The sequence below is a fragment of the Vigna angularis genome, chromosome 3 (genome assembly GCF_016808095.1).
Source record: "Vigna angularis cultivar LongXiaoDou No.4 chromosome 3, ASM1680809v1, whole genome shotgun sequence".
Classification (NCBI taxonomy): Eukaryota; Viridiplantae; Streptophyta; class Magnoliopsida; order Fabales; family Fabaceae; genus Vigna; species Vigna angularis.
Genome location: NC_068972.1, coordinates 16,663,650 through 16,675,600, shown reverse-complemented (window position 1 = coordinate 16,675,600; position 11,951 = coordinate 16,663,650). Strand labels below are relative to the sequence as shown.

Below are 11,951 nucleotides of genomic sequence, written 5' to 3'. Positions count from 1 at the left end.
TGTGTTAGTGCGATTTTGTAGCATTAACTCCATTTTAGATTTTGGATCATCAATATGAATTTATGATTATTTAGTTTTTTCTCAGTTAAATAATATATCTATTCAACCATTCCAATTTATATTCTAAGGTTTAGACTCTTAATGCTATAACTGAACCAATATTTTTCTAACGAAAAAACAATATTGATTTGTTATGCATAATTTTTTATTTTATTACAAAAAAATCTATTTTAGAAAAAATTATAAATTCAGTAATTAATTATCATAAAAACATCTTATAAGTATTTCGAAATTCAAAAGCTAATTTTTCCTTCTAATTTTGAATTTTAAAATTGAAAATTTAATAAATTATAATAATTATTTAATTTCTACACAATATACGCATATAAGTAGTAACTTAATTTTGTTTAAATTTTTGTATGTATTTGTAGTTTTGATACATATTTATCTCACATGCATATGTTATAAATTTATTAAATTTGTACTTTTTGTAACTAATAACTTCACTTTACACAGTATCTATCTTTTACATTTATTTTATTTTATAAAAATAACAGTACCTTTTTTGCTACATTTTCGTAGTATTTTATTATAGATATTAATCTAATTTTATATTTGTACAAAGTTGGGTAACAAAAATTATAACTTCTAAAATTATACGAATAAGAAATTTAAAAGATAATTAAAAACTTTGTAATATTCGAATTTTTTAGTATATTAATTATAATACGATTGTCACGGTTGTATTATTAAACATTTTATAGATCATTTAACAATAATAAAAAACTTGACAACAAATTATACACCATCATATCTTATAAAATCATAATATTTAAATAGAAATATCAATTGACACATTACTTAGATAACATGCATTCTCAATTAATCACATTTTATAACTCAACATAACCTATTCTAGACTCATCTTTTGAAATATTTATGTAGTCAAATACTAGTGAAGTTATGCATTTGTTATGTAAATAAGAAACAAACTTATAAAATTACTATTCTTAATCAAAGAGATAAGAAACGAACTTAGAAAGTTAGAGAAAAAGTAATAACGATAAAAAATATTTTTTATTGTCATGATCTAAAATTCAATATAATATAAATTGCATGTTAATAAATTTAATATTCTTTAATGATATAACAACATTACAGTAGTATTTTAAACTTAAAATTTTAATTGTGATTTTTCGTTAAAGAAATTTAAGATATACAAACATTCTTTTAATTAAGTAATCAATAATAAGAGTTATTATATATACATATTCATAATTTAAGATATATATAAATACTTTTTTAATTAAGTAATTATAAATAAGAGTTACTTTATATATATATATATATATATATATATATATATATATATATATTCATAATTTTTAATTCAAATTTAAAATATAATCTTTATAAGTTGAAAAATAGTTCTTAAGATTTTACAACTACATATAAACATATTAAGGTTTAAACAAAAAGAAACTCAAGAACAATTGATGTTGATAATACACATAATTGCTATAAGCCTTCACTGAAGTGTTCGCGTAAGGAAACTCAAGTACTATACATTTTAAATTTTTTTTTTAATTTATTCAAGTGAGATAGTTCCCTTTAAGCAACATTTTAGAAGTCTAACTATTGTTAGTTCAAAAACTAAGTGTAATAATGATACAATCTTATTTTGTAATCATTTGGATGATTAATTTTTTGTATTCGATTGTGATATAAATTATAATGAATATAATTAATTTGTGATTATACGTATTAAATGTATATTTTTGTGTTTAATAGATATCCACTTATTCCTTTAATGATCTAAATCATCTAGATTAAGACATTAGAGGGAGTTCTTGCACACTATACCTTTTATTTTTCTTCTAATAAAATAAATCATGATCATCAATTTTACTTAAAGATACAATTATTTCTTAATTTATATTTTATTTCTTTTATTGATTACTCATAATAAAAAGTTACAACTATCTGTACTTATTTTTTTTAACATGTAATTTATTTTTAGTATATAAATTTTATAAATTAATCATAATTTTATTATACATATCTTAAAACCAAGCCTGCATCGAACGAAGCCTCGTACTAGTTAGCTGTTCATATTTATATTAATGCCCTCACTTTCACTTAATTTATTTTGTTACATATCATCAAATTTTTGTTTACATAAATTTTAGTATTTGAGAGATTAACAATGAGGTGAAATAGAAGCAGTCAAGGCCATACACAAACAATTACATTTTTATGATTATTATTTTCAAATAAATGATTCAAAAAGAGCTATATACCACTACATTAATTAGATTTATGATAACAACAATTTTCTCAACAAATATCATATAAGAATTTCTATTGAAAAATATTTTCAGAAGATGCAAAACTTCACGTTCGGAAATAATTAACGAGATTAACCAGATCTCTATCGTATAAAATAATATTATTATTTGTTTCGATAAATTATAATGTTTAATATATATATATATATATATATATATATATATATATATATATATATATATATATATATATATATATATAATAGATGTAACAAAAAGATATAACATATGTTAAGTTTATGATATGCCACACGCGCGTGCATATAAAAATGGCGTGGACAGCTAATGATATGCAATAATGGAGCGTTATCCCTCCCCTGTTTTCTAATGTTGTTCTCTCAATTGTTTTTTACTTTTTAAGTATATGTCAGTATGATGATTTCCAATCTCAATTTACCTTATTAGGATAACGTTCTTTGCCTGTCTGAGTTTTATGTCACTTTGAACAGAATATTCTTTCTAATTTTATACATAGATAGTTTCTTAATTATGATCTTGTCTGGGATTTTAAGAAAAGTAATAGAAAAGATGCAGAAAGCAACCGCAAGGAGGTAAGGAAGCTGTAAAGAATACCATAAAACACATAAAGAGGAACCAAGACCTGCATCACAACCCGTAATTTCTGCTTTAGCTTTATAAAATATAAAACATCTGTTTTCTGCATTTTTTTTATATCTGCACTGTTGCGCATAACAAACCATACCATAAAAATATAGCGTATCTAACACTTGAATATGAAAAGAAACTAATATTATATGCGCTCAGAGTTTTTGTTTCTAATATTTCTTCTTTTTTAGGCATAAACATGAACATGTTATTTCTTTCAGAAAACAACGAGACGCCATAAGGGCAAACGGTGTAAGCTGTTTAATTAGTTACATACAGTGCATGAATGGATTAGAAGTTTGGTGAATACGTAATTATAGATAATTCCTAATTTTTGAACCGACAAATTGAGGTACTGGATGAAGAAAAGAGCGTTTATTTAAAGGTTCGAATAAGTTTGTGTCTAATTAATTAGAGAATAAAGAAAGAAAGAGGAAACTTGAATTTGATTTGTAGAAAGAAGTATTGCACATGTGAAGACCATAGATGCCGGTGGGATGGTTGTGGAGTTAATGAAGTTTTAATAAAACGATTATAAAATTAATATTAAGTGAAATCAGTAATGCGCCCAATAGTTAGTTGCCCATAATAAAAGTTTTCCTTAAAAGTGGTAGGTTAATTATTGAGAAAAAAGATGTTTTGTAAAATACAGATACAACCCTAAGCTATAAAAAACGGTTAGCACCAGCGTTGTAGTAATAGCAATATTTTCCAAACTCCCTACCTTTAACCTTATCTATGCGTCTACGTGACCAACATCACCAAATATAACTCAATTTTATTACTCTTTCGCACTTACTTCCTCCAGTAAGAGTCAATATTTTCAATGAGTGCGGACAAAAGGAGAATTCAGACTTCAATCTTTCAAAACGGAAACTATCATAACCAGAGTAATCTGCAGCAGCCGTTGGATTTCAACAGATAAAGATAACACCTTGCATTATTTTTTACGGAAAAATAAAGATTGTTCTTTCCACGTAATGATGGAACTTTTCAAAGAAATCATGACATGGATGAATCGCACATAAAGCTCAAAGAGTAAAGAAGAGATAGGACCTATTTTACTTGATTTTTTCAGACACAAGTTTTGCTGCACTTGCAAAATGGTATTTCGCATTTCGCTTTTCACAGACATAGACGGCCCGAGACTGTAGCGTTTGACAAGGAAATTTTGCTATTAGGATTGCTTTCTTTTTCTTCAGGAGTCTATAAAACAATTAATTCAGGTTTTTGAATAATGAGGACTCAGGTTAGTAATATAATAACTTCTGTGCAAACTTTGTCAGCAGGGTAAAATAATTTCTCCCATTATTTTTTCTAAGTGTCCATTTTTTATCTTCAATTACGAACCTTTTTTTTTCCCTTATACTGTCTTCACTAGATTATCATATCAGAAAAGGTGTCCCACCATTCCTGCAAGAGACATCAATGCTCACAGCTTCGAAAAGACATGGTGTACACTGTTTCAAGTTTCAACCCCATTTTTTCACCTTGTTTGAACTCCGACCTATATAGAACAAGAAGTCCTATTTGACATTGTTGAATCTCTATCAGATAGATCAACCATATAATTGTAATTCGAGCCTTGTATAGATTTAAAATAAATAAAGAAAGAAAATACGGGGAACCTTGTTGACTGTGACCTCTCTCATGGGGCCTCGCTCTTATATTAGTTCAACTTCTTTTCTCAGCTGCCAGTTCATTTTCCTTCTTCATATCATCTCTCTGGCTGTCACATTCTTTCTATCTCAGCCCCCAATAGCTTTTGTTCACTGCCACCCCTGCTGACACTTCTCGTAGGAATAAACAAACTTTGTGTTAACTGAAAAGGTTTGAGGTTCTCTCCTCATTTGGTAACTAAGGGAAAAGGAAAAGCTACAAATGGGAAGACACTCTTGCTGTTACAAGCAGAAGCTTCGGAAGGGTCTTTGGTCTCCCGAGGAGGATGAAAAGCTTCTGAGGCATATTACTAAGTATGGTCATGGATGTTGGAGTTCTGTGCCTAAGCAAGCAGGTAATTGATCCGATTATCCAACTCACCCTCCTTTAATCTCCTTTTCCCATGTAATAAATACAAAACTCTTATTAATCTCTTTTTCAATGTATTGCCAGGTTTGCAAAGGTGTGGTAAGAGCTGCAGGCTCAGGTGGATCAATTACCTTAGACCTGATTTAAAGAGAGGAACATTCTCCCAAGAAGAAGAAAACCTTATCATTGAACTTCATGCAGTATTGGGGAACAGGTAATTGTAACTGTAATTCAGTCTCTCTCATGATTGAATTAATGAATTTTTCCCTTTTTTCCTTTTCTACTGTGGTTATGGTTTACCTTTTTTTTTCTTTTGCTTGACATGCATGTTATCCTGTGCTGTCTCAGGTGGTCTCAAATTGCGGCACAGTTACCGGGGAGGACCGATAATGAAATAAAGAATCTGTGGAACTCTTGCTTGAAGAAGAAACTGAGGCAAAAAGGCATAGACCCTGTCACACATAAACCACTGTCCGAGGTTGAGAACGGAGATGACACCGGTAAGAGCCAAGGTAAAGCACCGGAAGTGTCCAATGAATTGAACCTCCTGAAATCAGAGAGCTCCAAGTCAGATTCAGCTTCCTATGAGCAGAGAACATCAATTTCTCCAAAAGCCTATGCACCCGAGATGGATGGTTCCTGCAGCTCCAAGATTTACAGCAGAAGTGACAGCAATTTCGTAACCAACAACTGTTACAACAAAGACTTGTTCCTAGACAGGTTTATGAATAGTAGTCGCCAAGAGAGCTACAACACTAGTTGCCAGCCCTCAGATTTGATGGGAACTTTTCCAATTCAGATGAGTTATGCAACCAATGACTGTCTCCCTAATGATTCAAACTCTACTCATTGGTTCGGCCAAACTGGAAGGCCTTTCGATATGAACTCTGAATTTCCTTTCAATGCTGCCACTTCTATTAATCATCCTACACCTACAACCAATTTGTTTCTTCCTAATTCGTTTTGCTACAAGCCTTCACTTGCTGTTCCTTCTGACAGTGTTTCTACAGCCTATGGATCTCATTACTGGGAAGCCAGTGCCTCCAACAATAGCAATAGCAGCATTAGGAGTAATGGCAGCACAGAGTTGAAAGGTAGCAGCCCCTTAAACATCTTTTCTTCTTGGGGATTGGCAGAATGTAGCACCTCTACTACTAAAGAGGGACAAATTCATATGATGGAGAATCATACAGAAGAAGCTAAGTGGGATGAGTACCTTCACAACCCAATCTCAATGCTGGCTTCTGTACAAAATCAAGCTCCTGAATCCTTATGCAACGAGATAAAAACATCAATGCATTTGGTACCTGACACTTTAGGGGCTATGTTACCTCATAGCACGAAGCAGCAAGAACCATCTCAAACCTCTAGTATATTTTCCAAGGACATCCAGAAGCTCAGGGCAGCCTTTGGAAACATGTAAAAGGATTGGAGAAAAACAAAGATTTTATTAAAAGGGTTCCGATTCAAGGGATTGCTATTCTTAGTACAGGTGTGTGAAACCACAGATTTTGCTCTTATGTAGGTCTAATACAAAACAATCATTTCACCTTTTTTTTTTTTTTTGTTTTTTCACTTTGTTTACCATTTGTGAGCCAAGCCATCTGTCTTTACTTTCTTCTTCTCGGGTGTGGGGTAGAATTGCGGAATAAGGGTTGCTATTCTGTCTTCATTCTACTCTTTTCTTTCTTTGCTACACTGTAACCGCAATGGTGCATTTGCATGTCCAAGTTCCGGCCATCACAGATGTTTTTATTGGTCCATGCAAAGTTTCATTTTCATTTTGATGCAAGGGACAGAGTTACTTTACCTGCAAATGCAAACAATTTTCAGAATCTCTTCTACCGGGTATGATCTTGTTTTCCCACTTTCATACCACTGAAAATGACAGCAAACCAGTGTAAGCAGGACTTCTACCAATCCAATGTTTCTAATGGTTGTCCATCATTTTCTAGACAGTAGAATAATATATTCACTCCCATAGTAGTCTCGACACTTTCCCTCTATGCGAGTTTTGGGAGTGGATCCTTCCATGCAACATGACAAGTCTTGTCATGAGTAAATTTTACATCCATTTCTTTTGTTATTAAATTCATAGACCCTCCCTTATTTACTGTATCCCAAGAAAGAGATTGACACCACTTACACATCATTTTGTCGTGTGAAATTTCAATATGGGAGAGTTTTACTTTCACCTGCGCAACGAGACCGTTAGTTTTCCTTTTGAGAAATTACAAGTGAAGAAAAATACATGACCAAAACGAAGGTTAATTTGAAAAGCAAAAGAGATATTAATTTAAAAAACAAAGGAGGGAGCATTTCCCCCTGATAATTATTAATTTTAGGTGGATGCCTGTGGATATTCTTTGACATTTGAAGGCGCAAGAAAGACTTGAATGGTGAGGTTTTGAGAAGTTAAGTGACAGCACTCATAGGCAGCCATGAATTCAAAATCGCTTATTTCCGTGCAATCAGACAAGGACTTCCGAGCTAACAAGGGCCACATTAGCCATACCCCATGTCTTCTACTTCCTTTAAGACACTTCAAACTCCAAAACATTATCCTAAACATCCCTTTGCAACCAAAACCTACCATCCCAAAATCTTCCTAAACGCTCCAATTTTCAAAATTATTTAACATAATCATCATCCTTTAAATTCAAACTTCACCACTCATGAAACTAAAATTAACAAGTAATATTGGGTAACGCACAAGAATCATAGAAAGTAAATGAAAACTTACCAATTAATCTTGGGTAACGCACATGAATCCTAGAAAGTAAATGAAAAGTCACCGATTCTACAGTGATACCTAACATAGAAGACACAGATTATGCACACAGAGTCAGCATAGTTGAAAACATGACTACGTTAACTAAGGGTTTTTTTCTCATAAAAAGGAAAAAAAGAAAAATCAACAAAGCAAAGAACGGTAAGTGAATGAAAGAGCATAGGCAAATAAGTACGTGACAGTGACTGTAGAGAGCTGAGAGATTGATTGCAAGAGTAAATTGTGTTATAATAAAAAAGTGAATTCCAGCATTACAGTTAATTTGTAGCTAATGCATTTAACTAAGAAAAAGATTATTTCACTACTATTTAAAAAAAATAGTAAAATGATATTCACAAAAGTTATCTTTTGTATTTAAAAATATTAAGAAAAGAGAAAAAAATAACAAAGAGTAGTATCAGATAAATGTAAAAAAAGAAATTATGGTGCTAAAACATCATTGTCCTTTAACTATTCATAACTCTTTGTAAGTAACTAATGTTAGATTATTTTTTATCAATTGACAAGTGAAAATATGTGTTATGTGTTTGTGTGTCTATTTTTTTTCATGATGATAGAAAATAATAAAATTATTATTACTATAATTGTAAAACTTAATGGAAATAATTTTTATAGTTTTATTGTAGATAATTATTTTAATTTTAAAAAACTAATTAATTTTTTTAAAAATAGTCAAATACAAAAAGTAATTAAATTTAAAAATAGTCATTTAATAGGATAAAATTAGTAAAATTATTATTTTAATTTTAAAAAATGATTATTTAAAAGGTAAAAATGAAAAAAAAATGTACAGAAAAAAAAATTCTTTATATGATAGTATAAAATAATATAAATGTTATTAATTTTATCTCGGATTATTTCGATATTAGTTTACTAAATATGTTGGTACTAGTCTCAAATATGTACTTATAAAAAATGATCGAAAGGAAATATTCATAAACATTTCGTGCAATTTCCTATTTTATCATTCTCTCCATCATTATGACATGTAATAAATGATGAAATAGATAGAGATATTATGAAAAAAAAATTATTGTGCAAATTATTGTATGTACTATTATCCAAATTACATTTTCACGAAAAAAAATATTTTTGTATGATTATCTCAATTATATGATTATTGATTAACGTTTATTAGGAAAAAAATATTTTTTATCGTACAAGATTATTAATAATATGTTATGTGGTAGGTTTTGTGAGTTTACTATGATGGGTTAGTAACCTATATTTATTTGCAACAGAAGAGATTCCTATTTCTTATGACTATATAATGTAGTTGTTCATTTGAAACTTTGAACAATATTAAGACACAATAATTATAATGAACGGATCCAATGTTGTCTAAGATCTAAATAATTCTAATTTTGCTTTCTTATCATGTAAAACTTTATCAATTACTGATTTAGAAATGAAATTGTATATTGAATTTTTCTTATACGTTAGATTCATTGTATCCATCTATTCTTTATATTATAAGTGACAATCAACATTGAAGTTCTCTTTATTATAGATTATCTCTATATCTTCTAACTCAATTTCTGGCTCAGCAATTTCAAAATATTTTTCTTATATATATATATATATATAAAGGATTGTTACGAATTTTAATGAAATTATAATTTATGTGTTAAAAAATATTCATAATTACATTCCGGGTTTTCTTAGAGGATATGGTATATTCGTCATTTTAGTGTTTTCTAAACCAATTGGGGTGAACTTAGAAGGTACAAGTGTGTGGGAGTAATACCACCCACATTAAAGTGTAGCGGCCCATTGAAGGTTGGACCCATTTTCCTTATAAGGTTATGCTCTCCCAAACTTTTTATGGGGGTTGCTTCCTCCACCACCACCCTATACTTCCTCCACCTCCCCACACTATTTTAAATACAATTATATCCTTAAGTTAAAAAGATTTTACTTTTACCCTATTTTAAATAATTTGAAACCCTAATTTATTTTCCCAGCACCCACCCACGGAACTCTCTTCCCCTTTTTCCATTTCCGTTTCACCTCCCCACCTCCCGCACTTCCATTCCTTTTTCTTCCCAATTTTTTTTTGTTTGAAAGCTTCCATTGCCGCCGTGGTGTGAAGAAGCGTCGCCGCCGTGGTGTGGAGGAACATCGAGGAGCGGTCCAGAGCATCAACCAGCGTGAGGAAGTATACATCAACGGAGGTGACATCCTTCAACGGATGTTCCCTAATAAAACAAACCCTAAAATAAAAAACGTAACCTTTAAACGGAGGTGATATCTTAAACGGATGTCAACATTCGTTTAAGGTAAAACGGATGTCAACATCCGTTTAAGGTAAAACGGATGTCAACATCCGTTTAAGGTAAAACGGATGTCGACATCCGTTTTTCCTTAAACGGATGTTGACATCCGTTGAAGCATGTCACCTCCGTTTAAAGGTTACGTTTTTTATTTTAGGGTTTTATTTCAAGGTTTATTCGAATACGCACCTGGAGGAAGCACGACACGCACTGCACCACGAGAGGGAGACTGCTTGATAATTCTTTCCACCACCACCACCCTTTGCAACTTGTAGTATCTCACAACGACGAAAAAAAGAGAAGAAGAAATATAATATTAAAATGAAAGAAAAGTATTTTACTCATGTACGGGACTAGAATAGGTTATTAATGAAATAGGTTGTGAATGGGTAAAATTAAAAAATAATAACCCTAAGAGGAGATGTGTGGTGGTGGAGGGAGCAACACCCACTTTTCATTCTTTCTTATTTTATTCCCAAAGAAAGTTGTGCACTGAAATAACCACTCCAATTTGATGACCCAATATCCAAGAGCACCGAATTACTAAATCCAAAAAATTATTACAAAAGTCTCTTATCATGAGTAAATTCTTACGTATGAAAGTTTGAAAAACGGAAACGGAAATAATTTCTGCATCTGAAAACATTCTTATAAAATATTCGATTATATGAAACTTTTAAAATTCTTTCAATGTTATATAGCAACAGCTTATTTTATATATAATATTATAATTATATATTAAATATGTTTTAACATATATATATATATATATATATATATTATGGTTTTTATATATTTTTTCTTAATTATTAATATATTTGCATATTATAATAAATATATAATTAAAATAAAAAAAATAAAGTAATTAAAATTTTTACTTTTAGTGAATATAAGTTGTATCAAATATGTCTAAGCACATTTCGATGAGTATTGTTTGTTTGAATGCATATCAACCCCTTAAACTGACATGTATTCAATCCAAAGAAACTGTCCAACTTACTGACATTTACAAATTATGGTTAAGATAATAGTAAAAGTTTAAAACATGTTCAAGCAAGGTAATTAAGTCACATGGCTTAGGCCTATATTGGTAAGGATAAATGAATAATGTATAAATAACACATTACACAAGATAAATTAATTACGTTCATTGATTACCATATTTATTACTATTTAAAGCAGTAAAGTACATCAAAGTGTTTTCTGCAGGTACAACCTCTATTTAGACTAGAGAGGATGAGTACTCTTGAAAAGGACGAGTACCTTGTATTTGGAGCTAGGAGTGCTTGAAGTTGGAGTATTTGCAGAGTATATTCAACTTTGTAAGAACATTGGTTGACATATATTATGTGAAAAAGAATTGTTAGATCGTGTCTACATAGGTTCAGGACCCTCCTCGATTGAATAGTTGCAATGTTGGAAGCACATATGAAAATGCAATAGAAATTCCTCAAGAAAAGAAGTGCTAAAGAGATGAATACCTTAATGCAAGAGAACGTCTAACTCAAAAGGAGCGTTGAAGCTGAAGAAGTAATCAACAAGGAGAAAGTGACAATAAAACTAGAGGAACAACAAACAACTCCTCAACAACAAGAGGGAATCTCCAACATCCATTTGTTGCGATATCAGGATATAATGGTAGCATCAATCCAAACAAATATGTCGATGTGTACATCACTCAAGTTAGTTTATACTCGACTAATGATGTCATTATGTGTAAGGCCTTTTCTACAACTTTGAAAGGAGTTGCCCTAGAATGTATTGTATTTTACTACAAAATTGTCACCACTCCCACTTTCTATACCACTTGTAGGTATAACTAACATAAAAAATTGTATACATTATTACAAAATTACGTGTTCTCACTTTCTATCGATTCTAGTGATAATCAATATAAAAAATCTC

At 30.5% G+C, this 11,951-nt stretch overlaps 1 protein-coding gene across 1 annotated transcript; it reads left to right on the top strand.

The window, feature by feature from the left end:
- Window positions 1-4,835: 4,835 nt before the first annotated feature.
- Window positions 4,836-6,595, top strand: LOC108324149 (transcription factor MYB61). The gene is made up of 3 exons (XM_017556998.2): window positions 4,836-4,968; window positions 5,067-5,196; window positions 5,331-6,595. The coding sequence occupies exons 1-3, from the start codon at window positions 4,836-4,838 to the stop codon at window positions 6,403-6,405; spliced, it is 1,338 nt and encodes a 445-aa protein (XP_017412487.1). The 3' UTR covers window positions 6,406-6,595.
- The last annotated feature ends 5,356 nt before the right edge of the window (window positions 6,596-11,951 follow it).

Coding starts and splice junctions, on each gene's coding strand:
- LOC108324149 (XM_017556998.2), top strand. CDS start 4,836: ATGGGAAGACACTCTTGCTGTTACAAGCAGAAGCTTCGGAAGGGTCTT. Junction 4,969..5,066: donor TTCTGTGCCTAAGCAAGCAG/GTAATTGATCCG, acceptor ATGTATTGCCAG/GTTTGCAAAGGTGTGGTAAG. Junction 5,197..5,330: donor CATGCAGTATTGGGGAACAG/GTAATTGTAACT, acceptor GTGCTGTCTCAG/GTGGTCTCAAATTGCGGCAC.